The sequence below is a fragment of the Carassius gibelio genome, chromosome A6, assembly GCF_023724105.1.
Source record: "Carassius gibelio isolate Cgi1373 ecotype wild population from Czech Republic chromosome A6, carGib1.2-hapl.c, whole genome shotgun sequence".
Lineage (NCBI taxonomy): Eukaryota > Metazoa > Chordata > Actinopteri > Cypriniformes > Cyprinidae > Carassius > Carassius gibelio.
The window spans coordinates 17,230,695-17,254,247 of record NC_068376.1 but is presented as its reverse complement, the minus strand read 5'-3'; the positions used below and the strand labels follow the sequence as shown (position 1 = coordinate 17,254,247).

General features: G+C 36.0%; 2 protein-coding genes across 3 annotated transcripts in view; both read right to left on the bottom strand.

Annotated features, from left to right (window-relative positions):
- The window catches only part of LOC128015557 (ras-related protein Rab-6B), an 85,969-nt gene extending 80,887 nt beyond the window's left edge, over positions 1–5,082 (bottom strand). The window contains exon 1 of one of the 2 annotated variants that reach the window (XM_052599458.1): positions 4,220–5,082. In XM_052599458.1, coding sequence (XP_052455418.1) covers positions 4,220–4,289 — 70 coding nt within the window. In that variant the 5' untranslated portion in view covers positions 4,290–5,082. The remainder of the gene's footprint in view (positions 1–4,219) is intronic. The other variant, XM_052599460.1, reaches the window with a different exon arrangement.
- Positions 5,083–5,282: 200 nt separating this feature from the next.
- Positions 5,283–21,130, bottom strand: LOC128015556 (solute carrier organic anion transporter family member 2A1). Its single transcript, XM_052599457.1, has 14 exons — positions 20,963–21,130; positions 14,748–14,885; positions 14,270–14,432; positions 13,257–13,472; positions 13,068–13,166; positions 12,817–12,953; positions 11,746–11,821; positions 10,306–10,470; positions 9,965–10,172; positions 8,442–8,589; positions 7,177–7,337; positions 6,999–7,063; positions 6,392–6,512; positions 5,283–6,184 (listed from the first exon to the last, which is right to left on the bottom strand). Exons 1-14 carry the CDS (start codon positions 21,020–21,022, stop codon positions 6,064–6,066), a joined length of 1,878 nt encoding a protein of 625 aa, XP_052455417.1. The 5' UTR covers positions 21,023–21,130; the 3' UTR covers positions 5,283–6,063.
- Positions 21,131–23,553: the final 2,423 nt, after the last annotated feature.

Genomic DNA, 23,553 nt, shown 5'->3' with positions numbered 1-23,553 from the left:
CACATAACACTCCTCCGGACGGCTGTATCAGAGCTCTGTGGGATGGAACATGGTGACTAGTCACTGTTTTTTTTCCCTCTCTCTCTCTCTGCAATTTCCGCTTCCCTCAATCCAGTCCATGCCATTAATAAAATGATGGCCTCTAAACAGCCAGGATTCATGACTGCAGTAATGTTCAACATGCAGCAAGTGAGGAAACAGGAACCTTAAGTCAGAACAGCTCTCATATGTCCTGCGAAGGGAGTTAGGATGATGGGGGGTGTCGGGGAAAGAGGGGTATTCAGCACCTTGGACAGCTTCTTTCACAAAGCCTTCCCAATTCGGATCCATTTAAATGAGATACATGAGCGGCAGCTTGCTCCTTTCCACACTTTGGATTATCTTCATTCACATGCATTCCCTGTACTTCTCTACTATCTCCATTTCCATATTGCATCTATCCACTGACCAATTCAGATATCGCAACCGTGTAATCACCTGCACCTGCTTAACAAAATGCTGCCCATGCAAACTGGCCACTCAAAGTGCAGATGGAACTTGCTTATATTTCAATTGCTGATTGACGGTAATGACTATGCATTTGCAATGTGTGTGGTAATTAAGAAATATGCTGACATTAGCAGTCTTGGCCCTGAAAACATTATACTTTACACTGAAAGGGAATATGTTTATACACATTTGGCAGATAGGTGAAATGTGCACTCAACAGCATGCAACGCAGTGTTTGTGTGCACTGGCGTCAGACCCCAGGGAATTGGTCTACTCCACAGTGATATGCAAAGATGTTCTAGTTTTGAATCTTAGGAGCCATATTTGATTCAAAAGCTGAAGTGAAGGTGGAGAACATCAGTAAATGCTGTCTAAATGTATGCTTTGTTCCTGACCCAAAGCAATCAGAAGACTTGAAACACTGTTCAAGTAACATACTGTACTTGTATGGTGCTTTTATTTAGCTTTTTTTTTTTGTCCTTTTAGATATTGACCTCCAATGGTCATAAAGAAATGTCATTGTATGAGAAAGATGTTGAATGAAGGAATGAAATGGAATAAGCGTAATCTTTTCATCATCTATTCTTAAGGTTGAAATTTAAACTAAAACAAGAGATTCCTGAATAAAGCAACTATGTCAAGATTCCTGAAAGCGATTGGTCACACACACACACAAACAACCTACACAACACAAAGGAAGGTTATTTATACATATATACATATATATATATATATATATATATATATATATATATATATATATAACCACAGTATTTTTCATACTATGGCCAAAAAAATAATAAAATAATATTTATTTTGGGTGAACTATCCTTTTAAAGTAGCACAATACTAAACATGTTTCAAAACAGTTGTACGGTAGGCTCCAAACTAGAATCCATTAATGTTTGGTGTACATTTCAATTATGCATTAACATTCTAATGAGGGCTTTTCTTATCTTTGTTAAGATGTGTGCTGATGGGCATGAAAAGGGCAAAAAGAGCCATAAAAAAAAGAGATCAAGAGAAAAATCAATACCAGGTCTCAAATTGCTCTACTCTACAAATGGTTGCATTAAGTGTCTCTAAAGGAAATAAGAGGCAGAGAAAAAGAACATGTGGAATGAAACATTGCTGCCAGTCCTCAACATCAACACACATAATGACAATGTGTTTACTGGCAAATGTTGTAATCAGAGACTGCATTTGCCTAAATCAAATTGCAATAATAATAATATATTAACAAAAGTGCAACATGGCTGATATAGTCTGATACAGAACAGGTTACCGTAGTTTACTGTTGTTATCAGTGATACTGTGTAACACACACTTCACTGTCTGTACCGGTCAATATGAATCCTCTCAGCTTATCTCTCCCTTAAGTCACAGGCGGCACATTAAAGCCTTTCTGCAGTAATTGCAGCTGTCTTGGAGGCTTTCAATAACTGGATAAGCCAGCACATCACCTGCTTCAAAAAGAACTGTGTTTAAGTATGACATGATTGACAGACAAAAGGTTTTAACCCCTGTGCTGTGCTGAAAATCCTTTACCTGATTTGGTGTTTACTGTCAAAATTGTCCGGTCTCTCAAAAACTCTCATTATGCTACAGTATATCACCTAATCTTGCATTCAATCTTTTTGTCAACTAGTTTTCTTTCAATTAGCACTGGTTTTGTATTTCTTTTTGGAACTGACTGGTCATAGGCCTCACTGATCTGAGCTTAAACCACCTTTTTGAGTGGAAAGAAAAAATATTTTAAATTATTTGTGTATGATTTTGACAATATTGTCTCAAAGACTGAGATTCGTTAGCCCAGATCGATAAAGACTCTATTCGTTCCAAAAAGAAATACCAAACGTGCTAATAAAACAAGAAACAAAACAGGCTGATAAAAATATTGAATCCAATATTTGGTGATAATATACCATAACAATAAATTCACAAGCAATTTTTTTAGGCCAATTATTTTTGAACTGGATCACCACATATGTAACAATGGGGGGAAAAAATCCCAAATAAGTACAAAAATCATATATATATATATATATATATATATATATATATATATATATATATATATATATATATATATATATATATATATATATATAAAGACATTCAATTTTAGTAAGGATAAAATAAATTTAAATTAAATTAAATTAAATTAAATTTTAACAGTTATCACCAAAATCACTGAAAGCATTAAGCAGCACAACTGTTTTTAATACTGATTATAGGACATTTAAATGACTTTTAAATGATACTTAAATGATTTCCAAAGCATCATGTGACACTGACGAAAAAAATCTGAAATAAAGTACATTTTAAAATATATTAAAATGGAAAAAAATATTTTAAGTCACAATAATACTGTTTTTACTGTATTTTTGATACTGTATTCTTAAACATAAGAGATGAACATTTTAAAATGTTAAACTTTCAAACAGTACAGTGTGCATATATTCTCTCTAATTTCACTGAAGAAAATGTGGAATTCTTTGCATTAATAAAAACTCCGCCACAGTCTAACAAGTTGAGATTTTATGGAAGTAACGACTGGAACAGATCCACAAGCTGATACACATTCTGCATGGAGATCATCAACAAAACACAGAGAAATCCACAAAAAGCTGTGAGGAGGGTCTTTTTGCTACTTCACAACATTTCTGAAAGGCTTCAGATGGAGACAACAAAATAAAGCCGGGATCAGAATCCCTGGAGAGAAGCAGTGCCTCCGTACCATGGCAGCATCCATTGTTTACTCTCACAGTGTGAATCATACTCTCCGCACCGCAATCCCAGACTTACGTCCCACAGATCTGAAGACAGCTAAGACATTCTGGAGGCTCTATTAATCTGATAGGAGGTTTTGAATGACGACAGGGAGCAGAACGTGAGGGGAAATCAGAGATGAGTTGCCCTGCTAAACATTAACTTACCTACTCAAATCACTTGCAGTGCTAGGACTCATTCAACCATACCAATGGGTAACTGACCCGGTCATCACTGTCATCACAGAGAAACAATACCAGGCAGAGTCTGCAGGCTGCAGCTACACAAGTTCTCTCAATGGCACACACTGGGTGTGTCTCAACAACCACATTATTTATTTATTTATATATTTATTCATTCTGTTCTGTAAGTACACCAAGCTAAATTTTAAACACTGGAGTCTCCAAATGCATTCAAATGGGCATTTATGAAACTTTAATACAATCTTGATAGTTCATTATTAAAAACACCAGAGATTTTAGATGTTTGACTGCAGTAAATAGCCCGTCACTGGATTAAATTAATGAAATCCAGTGATTTCAATCATTAGTTTATATTTTTACATTAAAAAAGCATTAAAGCAATATTATGAAATAAAAATAAGTCTTTAAACTTGATAATCATTTGGAACTGATTTTTTTATTACTAGGCTATTCTTTACATAAGTGGCCCATTTGAAAATTCAGCAATAAATATACAAATACAAACACAAAAACCACAAAAAGGCTAATAAGAGCTTTTATTTATCAGAATAATTTAACTTTAATAAAATTAAATATGTGAACCCCGTCACACATCAAATAACATGCCTCACTAGATCCACTGGCCTATGAATTTGGTGTTTAATAAAATGTTATCATCATGTTCAAGTCAAGGAGGTGAATACAGATGCAAATAAATAATCAATAGCAATGCTTGTTATTAAAACTTCCCTTGGCAATTCCAATATGACACTCACCGCTTTGCTCTCCAAGAAAGACGAGTTTGAATTTCCTTAAAGGGTTTCCAAAGTCATTACCCACAGACATGTTTGAGGGCTTGTTTTTAACAGCGTGTTCCCACCGGTGTAAATGTCTGGATGGGGCAGAGCGATGGAGAAAGCGGCGCTCTTGTGCGTTTGGAAACGGGAATGCTGCACTGGATCGGCTGTCAGGCTTAATAGCGGCTGCGCATGCGCGGCCTCACCTCTCTCTCTCTCTCTCTCTCTCTCTCTCTCTCTCTCTCTCTCTCTCGCGCACATACAAGACGTAATGCTGTATCAACCCACGGATCGTGACGTCTTCTGTATCAACCATGACGTCATGTCGTATCGCCCACTGGAGAGTATACATAGATCTATGTTAAAATACTTGGGTGGTGCTTGGAGTTCAGCAGCGGTTAAATCTCATAGCTGGTAATTCCCGACCAGGGGTACTGTATGTACATGTGTACCCTGGGGGTAGCCTACTTAAGGGGGTCCACGGGGGTCATTGGAAAGAATTCCAATTTTGGTAATAAAAGAGAAAACGAAAAGATTACAATAACCAACCAAATCCTGATAACTTCTTATGGTTCAAGTTTGGTAAATTTGTTTGCATAACTTATATAAAAAGTTACTTTAAAAGTATTAATGATAATGCTATATTAAAATATACAGTATAGTATGAGTTGAAACAAACAAACTAGAAAAAAACTAAACATAATTAGCCTATAACATTTTTCATAATAGGCAAAAAGATTATTATGAGTCATTATTATGAGATAAAATTTGTAACTATGATATATTAAGTCATCATCATGAGATATACTGTCAAAATTGTGAAATTATGAAAAACAAAATTCAGAATTATGAAATAAAAGTCATAATTATGACACAAAGTTGCAATTGAGAGATAAAAAAATCAAAATTATGGCATAAAGAAATTAAGTAATAATTATTAGATAAAGACTTTTTATGTCCAAATTATGTTTTGTTTTTTCTTATGTGGCAGAAATGAGCTTTCATTAAAGATCAACCAAATGACAAAAAAAAAAGCTACAAATTGTGAACAATTTTTATATTTGAAATAACTTATACATTGGTAAATAAATGTTACATATTGCATAATAAAGACTTAGAAAGTTATGATTCATTACTCCAAGCAGCAATTAGAAAAGCAATTTGTCATTTGTATTAAGCACAACAACAACAACAACAAAGTATGCACAAAAGATACAATACAACGACAATATCAGGTATAAAAATATATTTTACAAACATCTGATGCCTATTTTCAAAATGTCTTCACATTTGGAAGTAACATTTTAAATCTGCTCAGGCTACTATAGACATATGAAGCTACACACCTCAACTCAGTTTGATATTTGACACACTCGTGTATCTGTGTGCATTTGGGAATAAAGAGCATCTCACATCCTTCACATACTCTTCAAATAAAACCTTTAAACCATTTTGAAACATGATCCAATTATATATTAATCAAAGTTACAGACAATACAGTATATCGAAATTTATCTTATGTTTGTGTCCTCCCCAAAGGTGCCACAATCCTAAATGCGAAATAATCTGCTAATGAAAACTGTGACTATGAGTATGATCAGTTGTTTTGAGCACTATATATATTTGTTAATACCAAAATTAACAGTGAAGGTGGAAAGTCCTTGAATGTGTCCAGTTATGGCCCCACTTGAATGCAGGCAGAAATAAATACTCAAGAATGTAGCATACAACTTGAGAAATATCCTAAACTGAATGAATCCCATTTCCAGCCAGGTATTGGAAGGACGGGGTTTCTAGCCACGAAACTAAGCAGGGTTGAGGCATCACAGGGGTCCCTCTGGCTTTTTCTCTAAGCTGTACTCTCTGGACCGGTGCATTTTCCAGCCAATGAATGCCAGGAGTGCAATGCCTAATGTCTTATAGCCCACCTGAAGTCCTAAATACCTGAAACAAGTCATCATGAACATCATCAGTGCCACCATATAGTCAATTAACATTAATTAACATAGTGTGCTTTCTGTTTTTAGCCTTGTTTGACCGAATATATTCAGTGTGTATGTATATTTAAACTCACTTAACTCAAAATCGACCATTTTCTGACACAGATTTACCTTCGTAATGCATTTAGGTCAAAAGAGAACATATTCTTACCTGTTTCTAAGGAGGTTGTTGTCATAGTAACCACATCCTTGCTTTTTTCCACAAGCAATTTTCCACCAGATGCACGTGGAGTCTATGGTCATCCCGAAAAGAGCTGGAGCTGGCAGCCAGGCTAAGCAAAGAGAGAGAGAAAAAAATAATAATTTTACTACAAATGTAAACATATATATATATATATATAATTATTCACTAGAATACCAAAAAAAAACAAAAAAAACATGTATAGTTCATAATACTATTCTTAGATTTAGGAGCTGTAACAGAGATAGATAAATTGATTGTTGTTTAATGACCAAAAGGGGGCGCTACAGTACTTAAAGTATTGCTATTACATTTGCACAATTTCGAAAGTGTTTTGTTTTGTTTTTTTCAGGAAAGTGTTCTCATATGAGAATCATTTACACTGTGGTTTACATTGACCAGTGTTCTCTATTTATTTCTGTGTATTATCAACTATCTTGTTTTGAGGATCTTTCAGGATAAAGCTTATGTTTCTCTGTACACATACTTATCATTTATTTGCATTATTTGTAATTGCATTTCACACTGGAAAATAATGAATTTAAGAATAAATAAGGTGTTTTGGTGTTTTACTTACTCAGAACCCGCAGAAGCAGAAACTGAACCCCTATGGCAAAGGATTTCTCTTCTGGTGGAACTGACCTGTAAGTAAAGACATAATGAGTGAAATAAAATACTAACACTATATCTCAAGATTTCTTACACTTGAAGTTCTCACACTAAATGTAGTGTTTTGGTGTTTGTATGTTTCTCACCGGAGCACCATCATGTAGATGGGGTTGTGTGATAGGCTGGCAATAAATCCGGCCAGAGATATAAGGAGCATTACAGGCAGGAGATAGTGAGGGCAGGTGTTGGCACAAGAGCCAGGTTTGGCTGTGGCCAGACCCGGAATACACAGGCAGTTACTATAATTCTGTGTGTGGAGAGAGAATGGATGTTATTATGCTATGACATTTCAAACAAGATTTGGCATTTAGAATGTCAATTTGGGACCAAAAACTGATTGAATGAAAAATATTGGTGACCACAATTGGTTTGAGTTGAGACGCAAAAAAAAATATCCACTAAGTAACAGGGAGCAGGAAAAATAAAATAAAATAAAATTTAAGACTTAAAAATGAACTTATTTAGAAATCCGATTAGATTTTATGTAAAGGGCATTTTATTTAACTATACGATATTAAACAAATTATAACATGACACGTCAAATCCTTGAAAAGACACACAAGCTAAAAGTCAATCTGATCCAAGCTTCAATAAATAAAGGTTCACATGTAACAAGGACAAACATGGTTTAAGAATAAGAAACCAATAATACACTAACCAATAAATTTCACTTTTAAAAACATTTTTCTTGACTTTTGCACGGTTAATTGTGGGCTAGCAAAACCAGCTGAGTAACCCTGCATTAGTGCTTACCTTCATAACAAACATCATTACAGGTGATGTCTAGAAGGATACTACAATTCTAAAGAGAACAAAAACCAACAGTGTTTCTTTGATGCTGCAAATACTAACACTAACGCTTTCCTTGTGCTCTATTGACTTCTACTGACACAATTTCCATCGCCTGTTTTGTCATATTCAAGCAAGGGAGTCCAGTCCCAACTCTATTTCTCACTATAATTACCTCGTGGTATGATATGTGCTGTGTCATACATAATAATTCATTATCAGCTGCTCCTGAAAGTCTCTTGCTGGGCAGTTATGCAGAAGCTTTAACGCCCACTTCTTAGTTGTTCTGTGCCCCCAAAGCACTTCCTCCAGGAAGTTTTACTAATGAGGGATTGATTTGACTCAACCCATTGATCGCTAACAGACCGTGAATGGTCATTTGCTCAGTGTCGCTAGTACAGTAGACACTCACACTGAGCTGCTATCCGGCTTCAGCAATGAGCTAATAAAGGTCTAGATGGATAGATCTACTGTATGCAGTGGCCTTGCTAGAACTCTGGCTTGAGATAATGGTATGGAAATTTCATTACCAAATTCTGTTTTGGTTGTTAGACTTATTTACCTGAATTCTGTAAGGGTTCTCTGGATCCATGGTGAAGTTTGTGCACCCAGCATGACAGGGTGAGATGTATTCAATGTTGTTTTCTCCACACACTGGGTTAAAGGCGCTGCTGGGACATGAGCAATTGGCACTACAGGACAGATGAGGCCTGCCGGGCAGAATGACACACTTTAGCCTCTACTAGCAGAATACAGAAACATTTAATACATTGGTAATCTTAATGTAGTATATATATAGATCAGTGGTTAATACTGAAAATGTCATATCACATAATGTTTTTGTATAGCTTCAGAAGAATATACAGTAGCACACAGGTGCTATGGACTGTGTGTGTATTTGATACAATAATAGGAGTATGTTCATAAAGTTCATGGCATTTCCTTTCAGTATTCAGATATGTATGACACACAGCATTTTGGATGTTGATCTGAACTCAAGCTATTCTCAGTGATTTGAGCCGCTTGCTGTTTCCCCCTGTGTGCTCCCTCAACTGATTATACAGCATGTCACTGGAAGTTGTTCTGGACCCAAAGATACAAACTTTCACTAGAGCACAATGGTCTGAATCCAAACACTGACAGAAGACAAAGAACAGGCTTATCTTAACAGTGTTTTTAATGGCCTGTGAGGACCGGCTCCTTTTAACATTCTCTATTTATAGATACTGTTATAAACTTTGGGTTCCTATATATTGTAAACAGCACAGACTAAGAAAAACATATTTAGCCTATGCTTTCATAATCCAAAATAGGTTACAAAATATAATTCTGGACAACATAAATAGGGGAAAAAATCTATGGCCAAAAATGTAATATATGTGTAGTATATTTGTATAAATATGTGTATGTAAATAATTTATTTTAGTGATATATTTTTGGTAAATTCTTAAATGTTTAAATTTATGCATTTCGCAGACACTTTTATCCAAAGCGACTTACAGTGCATTCAGGCTATCAATTTTTACCTATTATGTGTTCCCGGGGAATCAAACCCACAACATTGCGCTTGATAAGCAATGCTCTACCAATTGAGCTACAGGAACACTGTAGTAATGGGAAGTGTTTCTATAAGTCAAACATTAGAGCATGCAGCTAGCAACACAAATAGCTTCATGGGTTTGATTCTAAGGGGATACATGAACAAATAAAAAGTATAATTTGAAGGCAATTTAGCCTTGGATAAAAGTGTCACCCAAATGCATAACTTTATGATGGAAATTAGCAAAATAGCCCCCCCAAAAAAGTCCTTATCACAATTGTGCCTTTGAGTGAGAAACTTAAGCTCAAGTGTCTTCTGAGAGTCTTCTGAGAGTTTTTATTTATTTATATATGTATTTTAAGAGAATATAAAAAAAACATGGAAGCAATCAAACAAATGAGAACACTCTGTTTTGTGGTTTCTCACCTACCCAAGCCAGATCTGACAAAAAAATATATTTATTTATTTATTTCTAGGAATATATAAAAATAAAATCCTCAATACCAAGAGACAGCTAAATCAAATGAACATGATGTTAAACTCACCCATTAATGACATCAGATGTTGTGGGATAAACACCAGCAACATCTTGCGTGGAGCAGCCCATGAAGAAGAGGGGCACACAGCAGAAGACCGAGATGGTGAGCATTACAACAGAGAAGCGTGGAATGGCTCTGAACGACAACCCCCAGCGTTTCATGATCAGACCCCCGAGCACCATCCCCACAGCAATGGACGGCAGGATTAAAGCACCTGATTTATTCACACATAAGAGATTGTGCTCAGTAAAATAAAATGCCAAACGCGAAACCATACAAAGGAATGTCTGAGACAAGTTAGCCATGAAAACTGTAATCATATGTATTTTTTGATTATGTTGGCTTACCAATAAGACGGCTGCTGTAGGCCGCAGAGGCACTGTACTGCCGTTCCAGGAACTTGCTAAAGAAGGTGGCGATTCCAGCGATTACAGAGGAGAAACAGCACTGGCATAGAACCAGCAGCATGAAGACAGGACTCAACAGCAGCTTAGCAAACATCTTAGGGAACACTGCAAAAATACAGACAGACCACAGAAGACAGAAACAGATGTTGACATATTTAAAAGTGAGTTCCAATTTAACCTTTAATAATTGCAAAGATAAACATAATTTGTGACCAAAATGAGCACAGTATTGGGACTCCTGAGCATTACACAAACAGAGACTCATTCTAAATACACAGACATTAATATTGAGTCGATCCCTCCTTTGCAACTATAACAGGTTCCACTCTTCGGGAAAGGCTTTCCAATTGATTTTGAAGTGTTTATCTGGCATTTTTTTGCCCATTAATAAAGTCGAGCATTTCGGAGGTCAGGCACTAATGTTGGACATGAAAACCTGGCTCGCAATCTCCATTTAAGTTCATTCAAATGTCTTGGATGGGGTTAAGGTCAGAGTTCTGTGTGGACCAGTCAAGTTCTTCCACACCAAACTCATTCAATCATCTCTTTATGGATCTTTACACCACTCCATCTGGTATTACTGAGCTCTCATGAACAACACCTTTAAATTTTTTTTTCCTGCAAATGTGACCCTGGACCACAAAACCAATTTTTCACTGATTATGAATAAACATGCTTTCCATTGATGTATGGTTTATTACAATCTGACAATATTCGGCAGAAATACAACTATTTGAAAATCTGGAATCCGAAGGTGCAGAAAAAGTAAATCACCTTCTTAGATACTAAGAAAATCACCTTTAAAGTTGTCCAAATGAATTCTTAGCAATCCATATTACTAATCAAAAATTAAGTTTGATATATTTAAGGTAGGAAATTTACAAAATATCTTCATGGAAAAGAAAAATCAATCATTTTGACCCATACAATGTTTTTTTGGGGGGGCTATTGCTAAAAATATACCCCAACGACTTAAGACTGGTTCTGTGGACCAGGGTCACAAATGTTCATAAATGGGTGTGTGTACCTGGTAACTATTTTGAAACAGGAAATCAATTAGCCTTGAATACACATGAATAAAGCATGATCATGCATAAACCAGCTGCTTACAAATCATGCCCTGGAGGCCAGTATATTCATAAGAAGAGTCAGATCCTGTTACACTAACAACCTCCGCATGATGTATGACTCAACAGACAAGACATTGACACACAGCGCACGTAGACCTCAACAACAAGCACAGGACTGCAGAAATTTTGATTACCAAAGCTAACTTGATTTCTAACTGCAAGTAAACTATTTAAACGGCTACAACTATACAAATAACTATAGTTATACTAATGGGTAAGTCTGCTAAAAAATCAGATAGAGTGGACTCACTTTTTAAGAAATCCAGCATGGAGCCCTCTGTCTTTTTGGGGTCTTCTTTGATGATGTCACCTTCCAATTCAAAAGACTGCAAAAGATGATTTTAAAATTAGTCTTTTTTTTTTAAAAGATGACGCCGTGCAGTGAAGAGATTTCAGGAATACGGTAACAGCCTCAGCTTCTCACTGTACATGTAAACCTATTGCCTACTGCATATCACATTCAAAAACACCGTGTACTAGTTTCACACTGTCAAACACACAGGTAATCAAAATTTATCGTGAAAGGATGGTAGCTACAGTACTTGCATTATTGGAATTTCTCCATAAAAACTGTCAGAATACAGTGATTCTTAAGCACAGCAACACACACATGGTAAAAAAAAGAGCAAAAATCAAATTGATGTACCAATATTTTGGAATGAATTGGACCAGATTAGATTAAAAAATGGATAATAGAGGATGGTTGCAAACTCTGTTGCATCTATTGAACTACCACCATTGTCAGGCTGAAGATCTGTCGCACTGATGGTGTTGACATTATTTGCTCATCATGCATATGATAAAAGCAGAAGTCTTTTTTTCTGCTGTGGTTAGCTCAGACATGATTTATATGAGTAAAGCTATCTAAAGTTGCCACATATTTCTTTTAAAGTTTGGGTTATGGAGATGGCATATAATGCTTGTGACAGAAAATATAAGCAACCTACAAGATCAGGGCTTATTTTATCTTCTTTTACAAATAGTAGGAAACACAGCAGTGAAACCTTATAACAGAGGTATATTACAGGTACATACGACCATTCAGTAGGGGATTTATTATTATTCATGTGTTTTTTTTTCAAGAGAGGTATGCTTTCTTTAAGGATGATCAAAAGTGACAGTAATGCCAATAATAAAAAAATAAAATAAAATAAAGGTTGTTGTTTTGACCTTTCAATTCATCAAAGAATAATCGAAAAAAATGCATTTAAAATAGAATCTGTTATATTACAATGTAATGATTTTATACAATATTTTACTTTATCTGTGATCAAATGCTCATTTGATGCTCAGCTGTTATGAATACAAAGCTGTGATTAACCTTCTCTACATCAAGTGCTCTGGGAAAGAAGAAGTAAGGGACTGAGGTGAGAGCAAGACCTCCAGAAGTGATGAGCAGACCCATCCACCATGCACCGACCCATCGAGGGTCATCAGGGGTCAACTCCAATGCCTCCCCTAGACGAAAGAAAACTGTGTTTTATGTAACACTAACACTGAACAATACACTGGTACAAATAGCATACAGAAAAAAGGAATCATTTGTTGCTGTGATTTAAAAGGTAAACAAACCTGCGCTGGCTTTGTCCACGTCCACATAAATCTGCAAAACTACAGAGCCCAGGAGATATCCAAAGGACGGCCCAAAGACTGACACGGCAAAGAGAATGGCTGCAACATGCAACAACACAAACCTCGTTAATCTTTTCACTCTTTAAAGTTCCTTCAATGGACATTATGAAAACCATGAAAACAAAGTACCAATATAGAGAGCAGAATTCCCAGCTCCTGCAAAGTCATCTATATAAGATATCCCAAAGGGTTGGATGGGGACAGAACCGATTCCGAACAGCAGCTGGGCCGTAGCCATTAACACCCAGAATTTACTGGTGTCCACAAGCTTCCGTGAATCCTCCTGAGCACACGCCTCAGCCCCCGTTGCATTCGCACGCAAATAACACATGTCGTTTTTGCTCGCTGTTGGATTGAGACACAAAAAAAGACCACATTCATCCCAATCATCACTTCACATCAGCCATCCAAATATTAGTGTTTAGTAGCTTTAATAAAAGTTTACTGGAATAATTAAGACAAATAGAAAGAAAGTTCTACAGGTTTGAAGCAACATGAAAATGAGTAAAAGAAAATAACTGAGTGAGCTATGCACTGAAGGTCTTATGTAGGTGGCTTCATATCTCTTTGTAACGTTATTTATACGGCCAAATGACAGAATCTCCAGAAAGAATTGGGGAAGTGAGAGAATGAAGCATAAAGAAAGTGAAGAGAGATAGCGGTTATCTTTTGGAGTAAATTCCAAGTGACTTTCTCTTCAGAGAGAGCCTTTATCTCAACAGTATCTTGCAGTACTTTGTCCTAATCTCTTTCCACTTTTCACTCTGTCCGTTGTTTCCTCTTCAGCTTCAATCGATTTATTTCTTCATGAGTTTTTCTCAACCTAATGTTAAACCCTGTCTGAGAGGGGAGACTAGGGTCGAAATGGAGTATGTTGCAGCAACTTCCTGTAGACCTGCCTACCACCCTGTGATGTCTAAACTAATGTTTATCATTCAGCTGTGTTATATAAGATCCCCTCTGTGTCTGGTTTTCTTCAATATGTCCTGAGCAGTTTTAAATTAATATGCTGATATTATCATTCTGATGAGAATATAGTCTAAGATCCTTCTCGCTGCATGGGGGCATAAAACAAAATTAACATGCAGAAGAAAAAGAAAAAAAGAGATGTGTAAGATGCTAATGGCCTTAATGACACTTACCATGCAGGACAGAGTCATAGGAGTAGGGCTGGGACAGGAAGTGAGGTAGAGCTAAGATTATGGCACTGATGGACATTAGCACACCCCCCAGTCCAATGAATCGGGGTCGGTGAACCCGGTTACCCATGTAACTAACAAATGCTATGAACACTGTGTTCCCTACCTAAAAAAAAACAACAACAAAAAAGAGGAAAACAAGTCATGCCTCAAAACATAAAATAGAAAAATATGATCTAGTTATAGATCATAAACATTAAAATAATTGTAATATTGCCTAGAAGAATACAGCAATAACTGATATTCAATAACCAGAGAAGACCAGAATAACTGAAAATTGGCTCAACTTGTAAAATATTGTTTTCAAAATGTTAATATCTAAAGAGTTCATTTTTTTATTAGTTAGGACTTCACTGATTTTAATGGTTTCACTTAAGCAAGCCATAGATGACTCTGGGTGACTGTGAGGGGTGATCAGTACCTCATGGAGGGAAGAGATGGTTCCTGAGGAGAGGCTGTCCAGGCCGTAGCGTCTCTCGATTGTGGTGATGGTGCTCTTGAAGTAAGAGCTGTATAACAGCTGAGTGACCTGGAGCAGGCCATGACACAGCACAAAGATCTACAGGAAGAGAGAGCGACAAAGCTTACAAGAACCATCAGACACAAGGCTTATGATTACCAAATGGTACACAAGTGTACTAAACATTTCCATATGATTAAAGGAACTTGATGTTTTATAAACTATATAAATAAGTGATAAAACAAAGGTGGTTCATAAAATGGAAAATTGGGAGCAGTAGTGTCTCTGTTTAACCGAGTGACACTTTTCTTATTTTATCTTTCTTTTGAGAATTCAACTTATCTATTTTGTAAATAAATGTTATAGATCTTAAAAATTGACTTTTTTTTTTTTGGATAATGTCATGCAATCAACATGTAATTTAGTCCAGTGGTTCCCAACCACAGCCCCCACAACACTGCACATTTGACATGTTTTTGATTAAGGAGACATGTAAAATGTGCAGTGTTGGGATGGCTCCATGAACATGATTGGCAAGCACTGATTAAGTCCACTTAAACTGCGCCCCTTCAAAATCGACTGCAACCTTGAATCGTTTTTGCTGCATTTAGCCAACTCACATCTCAAATTCCAACCAGCAATCTTTTTTGAGAATCAAAATCTGGCAGAAGACTTCCGTTTCATCACAATTTAAGTAACTTAAGTAACTACTAGGGTGTGGCCAGGTGCGGAGCTAGGGGTTGAGCCACATGGGCATCAGCCTTATCTGAAATCTGATTGGCTCTTTAAGGAAGCCTAAAGATGATTGATTATGGGAAGCCAAATACTCCAAAGTAAAATAAAACTACCAAATTTAATTCAACTTAACTGAAGTTTGTAATTTCTGTCCCGCCAGTGGTGCCAAATAGAATTTTCTAACATTGGTTCATGTACCATAATACGGTTTGGTTAGGAGCAGTGATGGTGCTACACCAGTGCTGGGGGGAGGGTGGTTGTGGGGGTGGCTATAGCCCCGTCAGAATTTTTAATTATTTTCTTAGCACCCCACATATTCCAAAATTGGGTTAACTGATGGACAGATAAGGTGCTCTTCTTCTCTGTTGAAACACATGTAACACGTGTAATATTGATTAATTAATGCTCTCAGCAACTGTTAGCCCTTCTGGGGACCCCCTCTTTTAAGAATCCTAGAATATCCAGTGACCCTTAAATTTAGGTGAATGAAAAGAAAATCAAGAATACCTGAAATAACATGTTTTATGAGATGCATACTATGCATAACACAGCATAAAAAGGGCTGAAGCTGAGAGCTAGTCATATTTATTTCTTGTACTAGCTGGCAAAAGCACTGATAGTAATGTTTGTCTAGAGAGTTAGCCGCGTTCGTTCACCTTTCTCTCTTTCTCTCTCTCTCTCTAGAGAGAGAGAGAGAGAGAGGCTCTTGACGATAAACCAGAAATGCAGAGGGGATAAAAGCTCACAAATTGGAACATTTCCCTGTTTGTGTATGAGAGAGAGAGAGACAGCTGCTCCCATATGGTATAGTGCTTTTTCCGTGCCCAAGACGCCATTAACACAAAAAGAGGAACGTTTGCAGAGGTCTCAGAGGCATGAAGCAATCTGATGGGGCATGTAGAGATCTGGACTGGATTTCCTAAACAAACACAAGACATGAATCCCTCTCCTCCACTCGCCGCCAGCTCTCAACCGTTGCAGGCCAAAGCGCTATGCTTTCGGACGGCTTCTAGGACAGCTAATGCTCCCATTAAACCTTCAGCTTTATGGTTTGTTAGCACACATAATAGCTGCTTTTGACACAGTTGATACGATTTCCTTCTTGTTTTGCAGCAAATGGGCTTTTAATTACGGAAATATTTTTGATAGGCTGTGTCTACTCAAGCAGCCCAACTAAATGCCTGTGTTAGACATTTGAATGGCAGCTCTGTACCTCTTTCCAACCCAGTCCCAGTTCCACATTAGGCTCAGCACAAATTATTCGAAACACTGCAGCCACATCTGTAAACCTTCACATATAATGTTACAAGGAAGTTCGAGCAGATTGATCTTTTTTTATTGTTTTCTCAAGGCTCTCTGACAGACTGACACTATGAGCAATCTCTCTCCAGAGGCCATTACTCAATAAGTGTCCCTGAGGTAGTATATGTGTACTATGATCAGGGCATGTTACTGTTTTGCCAGATATTAGGTTTAAACAAAAGCTCAAGCAATAGCACATGCACAGAAAAACTTGACACAGGTTCCTATGCAAATTACGGCTGGCAGACTCATCAGTGCAAACTTCTCCACAAGCAGTTGTAAATCTTTTGCAGAGCTGGCACGCGTTTGATCACTCGCTGTGCCGTGAATCACAATTAGAAAAGTAGCCTCGGGTAAGCACAAAGCATAATGAAATATTTGCTTTGTATTGAAGCAATGTGTGAATGGGTTTTGGAATTTTGGAAGAATAATGCAAATATAAAGCAAGCCTGCCATATTTAGGAGAAAATTATTGTCAGACATTTGTCCTACAGTTACCTCAAGCATGTAGGCCTTGGCACGCTTGTGTGAATTGAGAAAAAAACTGTATTTAACTGTAATCTCGTCAAACAGATTTGAAGAGTTCAGTCAATTAAAACTTTCATTTCCCTGTTCAAGAAGACGGGAAATGGCAAGATGACCGCCGAGTGAACTTATGCGCCTTTAGGAGGTTTTAATAGAGTGTCATTCGTTTCGAATCATCAGAGCATTTTAATGATGTTTGAATTGCACTGACACTGTAGATCAGGACTAATGTTCTTAGGATACAGTGAGTGATTCAAACTCCACAGACAAAAAACCAGCGGTGAAAGATTTGATGAACGTGCTGGAAAGCAGTTCCTGTCGTCTGTCCAGACCTGGATTTCTGCCCCTCCTCAAGAGCTATTGTGCTGCATGAAGATTCCTGCTGAGTAAAGAGAATCAGGGGAAAAACTGACTTTGAAGTCTGATGTTTTACATGCAACTCTGCACTGCTATCATATGTTACAGGAGCCATTAAGCAGACATTTTTGAATTTCCTCAGGATATAAAGGTTAAACAGTCAAAAAGTACAACCCTGATGTTCATCCTGTGCACCACAGCTGCAAAAATAACAGGACATTCAGAAGGATTTTCACTATGGCTTGAAATGAGCAGAACCCATTTTCTATTCATATTACAAGAACACATTTAGTGATGACAAGCAGAATTTAATAAACGACTGCAAATGATCATGTCTCTCAAGTCCAGCTCCGAGAAAATGATGAAGTCGCTGGCTATGTCTGAATTCACAGACTTTCACATTAAATGGCTTCAAAGAAAATCTTGCAAATGGGACACTAAAACTGTTAGAGGTTGTCAGCAGCGATTCAATGAAATCAAGTGAAAAAATCTGGAGAGTTGTTCCACGCTAATGCGATACAGATTCAACAAATCTTTTTTCCTAGTAAAGTGTAAATAAATCTATGCATGACAATATTACATTGTGCATACTGCCAAGAGCAAATCAGTTGATGGTAGAATAAATGGAAAAGTGCAAGATCAATGTGACAGTCTAATTTCAGTCTAATGACAGGCTCATTTTGAAATCCCATCCTGCATTTAAACTAAATAAGGTGGCTTGACAGCAGAGATGTTAATGTTTATGTAAAATGCTAATGGAGAAAAGCAAAACAGTGGAAAAAATACAAAATATTTTAAAGCTAAACATTAATAAAAAATAAAAAAAACATCATGTTGTACTGTATAATCGTCCCCTTGGAAGTATAAGGTTCTATCTGACATTTTTTTTATGTTGTAGCCTATACATTATGGGATTTTTATTTAAAAAACAATAAGGATCTATCCACACAGTCGAATGGAATGCAAAACTTTGAAGCTCAATATCTCAAAACTACTCGGAATGCAGACAGAACCTTATAATTCCAAGGGGACGTAATAGCATTACCTGTCAGTTCAAATGAGTTTCAGTCTCAAAAGGGGGGGGGGGTTAAGGATTGCAAACAGGCCAAGTACACTGAACAGCATGTTCTACACCTTCTTTCAACATACGTCATCACTGCCTGACTCACTCCAATAAACAAAATACATATCTCCAAAACCTGTCCATTCAACATGTGCAGCTATGCCTTATTAGAACGCAATCCATTTAGACGTAACACTCTCACAACCTTACAAACATATAAAGTTCTGAGCGAAAGAGCCCTGCGACTTTGGATCTTTAGCTGTAGCTTTGTTGATTTTGGAGAGTGCCTCTCACTACTTGTACTCTGATTCGTTCAATATAAATGACCACAACAACAGACAGTTCCTAGTAAGAGGGGAAAGGCAAACATTCTATAAAAACCGAGCAGGGAAAACTAAGCAGACATTTCTGTATCTGTGTCATGTCAAACTGTCTATTGTAATTCCAAACAACCATCTTCATTGGAATTGTTTCTATTTAAGGTTCTTGTAACATGCCAACAAAATATCACAACTACACAAAACAGATCTGAAGTAGGTGTGAAACTAATTTTCTTCTCGTCTAATATGACCAACAACCTCTGAGCTGTTTGTCAGAGGTGATTCGTCGGAAGTTAGTTTAGGTGAAGGAATGAGCAAGTATGAGTCTGAAGGGTTTATGCAAATCCAGAGAAACTCAGATGGAATTTTCTATAATGCCTAAGTCCAAGGTTAAGCTATAGGGGTCAACCGATCACCGCGAATTTGAAATAGCACAACAAGCAAATAATGGTTACGTTTACAAGCACTAATTTCCTTTTTCAGATTCTGCAATCCGGTTCACATTTTGGTTTACATGTGCATTTATGTATTCTGAGCAAAGCTGCTACAACTGGAGCTACCGTGAAGCATTCCCTTGTTGACAAGTCTGTCAAGAGTTGTTTTAAGCAAATATTGAATAAATCAGTCTGCTTAACTGATCAGTTCATGAGAAGAAAATAAAGATATGCACATTATTAAGAAGTGAAACGTATGTAAACATATTATGTCATTAACAGTTTCTTTTAAACATTGTGTGCAAGGTATTTTTGAATCATATATACATATAGTTATTTACTATTTACTGGATTGTTTTAAGTCTACACCACCCCTTTCAATCTAATCCAAATTTAATTTGGATTCAGCTCAGCTCAGTTTAAATGTTTACATGAAGTCTTTTCAGTCCTTTTTAGCCATCAGTCCAATTACTAATGGATGATTCGGGAGCATTTAAACATAGATAATGTTGGTCAAGATCTGTGTATCGCGGTAAAAGAAAAACAAAATGCTGTTTGGAGAAATGAACAGATATTATCAATCATATACAAATCCATGAATCTCTGGCAAAGCCAAGATGAAAAAGTTTTGACACCACAACAACCTGTGGTCAGGCAGATCTTTATCCAAACAATTTCCAAACACAAAAACATCCAAATTAAATGCTGAATGCATTGAAAACGTAATGCGCAAGATGGCAGAACCATATTTTTGTCTTACATCCCTGCATTCCACAGACATTTGCTTGAGAGTAAAAGGCGAATGAATGCTGCACTTCAACTAAGCATGGCTTCTGGTGAGCCATGATACACAGTACTGCCCTCTAGGCTGAGGTCCTCATCCTAAGCTGCTACAGCTCCTTCAAGATGACAGAAGTCTATCTGCATTGACAGTCAAAATCAGCAAAACCTGTTTCGGCTGTCAAATGCCTCGAATTAAGGCTTCAAACAATCTGGGCTTTACAAATGAAAGACATAAAATAAACCAGCATGAATTAATGAATTAGACCCAGTGAACGGTTTACTATATTCACAATACAGATGAGCAGAGGATAAGGGATTGAAAATTGCAAAACTTTATAACCCTGAAGATGGGCTCATGGTGGTTTGATATAAATATATATATATATATATATCACGACAGCATAAATAATAATATTATATACCTCCACTTTCACATCATATCACCCAAGCAATAAGAGCAAGTGCACTTTAAATTACTATTTAATATGCATTTAAATGACAGAGAACAAAAGCAAAAGTAACAATACTGTAATTTTACATTAAATGAACAAATTAAATTAATATATCAAACGCAATATTATTATTGCGTGAATTTTGGATCGTTATTATAACCTAATAGTATTCATCAATAACCGTAAAACAACAGTAATAATTTACCTTTACGTTACAAAACAAAGCTGGCTTTGGTTTCTTTAGGTCTTTGGCGTATATGTCCATGTTTTCCTATAAAGGATGAAGTTGGTTGTTAGGGTTGTTTCAAGAAGGATGAAAAAACACGATTCCACTTCGACGATCCTCTGTGAGTGACTATATATCCATTATCAGTGATGTCATGAGCCCCTCCCAATGCTCACGACTCCGCCCACTACTCCACGCGCGATTGTTTTGGTGGTAGTTTTATTTATTTATTTCTCTCTCACTCCCCCATGTGACAGAAACGGATTTGTAACTCTTCATATTATCATAGTACACGGACTTACTGCACTTTCGGTAAGGAATCTGTGCAAACACACGTCAGAAACTGTAAATCATTCAACTAGACGTAATCTAATGACACAAGAGAAGAACAGAAGTCATTTTGCTTTTATATTTGTGCGCATTGCGTTATACACTAAACATGCATTTATAATAATGACATTTTACAAGCTTTTTAATACTCATCTTTAAAATAACGTTTTCTATTATCAAATTCCATGTCTTAAAATAATAGCCTATTTAAAATAATTTTAATGATGAATGATCTGTGTACATATATATCCTTTAAAATGAGCAGAAATTGCAAAACTTTTTTTTTCTTTTATGATGATTAAATCAATTTTATTGCTAAAAAATATTCTTACTAAAAAATTACAAATGGAAATTGTCAATAGGCTATAATGCATATTTTTGTTTAATTTAACTAAAACACACATTTTGGAAAACCAACTAAAAAATGCTATTAATAACACTTAAATTAGCAGTGTAAATGCAAAAACCTTTTACTGCATTATTTGTATTTGTAATCCTAATCACTGTTTATTAAGCAAATTAAGTCCATCTTGTTGCTATTTGCATGCTATAATCATTTAGTTCTGTCTTATGGGCTTGGCACTAATAATTAGCCAACATTTGTGAGACTTAAGACTTGGATGTTTTCTGTACCCTTCATCTAAATGAACAGAAACTTTGAGTGTAACGACCAAATCAAAGTCCAGTATTGTTATGCTTGCTGTGTCATACTGATGATCATAACTGAAGCCCATGTGAGTCTCTGCTCATTGCTGCACTCCACGGTCAAAGTCCTACAACCTGATACAGACTTATTCTCCTGAGACCCAGACATTTTTTTATAATAATAATAAAAAAAAGTTTCGTGAATTTAGTTTTTTCATGTCATGACATTGTTTAGAGCATAAGAAAAATAAAATAAAAATAAACATTTTGAAAGATGATATTTTATTCATATGTTATGCTATTTTTATAACCAAAATAAAATACAATTAAATAAAATTAAATAAAACACATGAATAAACATGAATAGGCAAAAAAGAAAAAAAAAGAAAAAAAAATCATCAATACATTTCTTAGGTTTCATGATTTTTTTTTTATACCAAACTTTGTATAAAGATGATTCTCAACTGTTATGAAATATATTTGATATAGCCTACCATTTTGTTTTGTGTGTGTAAAAATGTCCATAAGAGAGTTTTCAGGTTATATACAATGTGTCTAATTTGCATATGTATGTGTTCTTGGGGCAACATGTAATGCAAAAAAAGAAGTATAATAATGGGAGTAAATTAATTGGCAAGATTTTCATAATATCTAATATTTCATAGGAATAATGAAATATAATTTATTACCCTATTCATGTGTTGTCTCCCAAAATGCATAATAACATGTATTTTGGGACATCCAGACTTAATGTAAGTGTAAGACATAAGTTCTCAAAAGAAATCACTTAAATACAATTTCCTCTACTATGCACAGAAGGTCTCAGAAAGATAAGATATTTTCTGTATAGCAAGTTATATCGAAAAAAAAAAACTTTTTATTTCAATCTTTAGTGGTTAATCCCAATTGTCATTTGGCCTTCCCTAGGCCAAGTCTTCCTTGTTCCGTATGTCCTTCTGTATTCAAGTAAAACACAAATCTTGGAAATGAGTAACATTTGACAAAAGAGATCTCACCGAGGAAGCCATAAATATTACATCACTTCTATCTCATTGAAATATGTTGTTGTAACATTGTTCTTTTCTGACAAGTTTCCAAGAAAGTGCTTAGATTTCCATTATGTCAGTTATTCTCAAGGGAAAGTTTACTGAAAAACAAAAAAATGTGCCATTTATTTGGTCAATAATAACACTGTGCCAAACCTGTATGACTCACTCTCATCTGTGGAAAACAATAAAGCAAAAAGTCAGTGAGGTTCAAGTTGTTTAGGCTTCAGCATTTTTCTAAATAACTTATTTTGAGTTCTGCAGGAAAATAATAATAATAATAAAAGCACACACGCACGCACATATATGTACATATACATTATTTTTACATTATATATATACATAGGCCTACTTTTTTATTTGATTTACCATGCTGTTATTTGTACTTAAGGTAGCCATTTGATAGGATCTAACAGTGACACAAGGTTCTGAAAGTGCTTTAATTGTTTGTGTGATCACTTTGCTTGTAGAAAGTGACAGACCAAAATCATCACTGCTGCAAAGTTGCAGTTTCCAAACACGTTTATGTCTATTTTCAGAACTCACAAC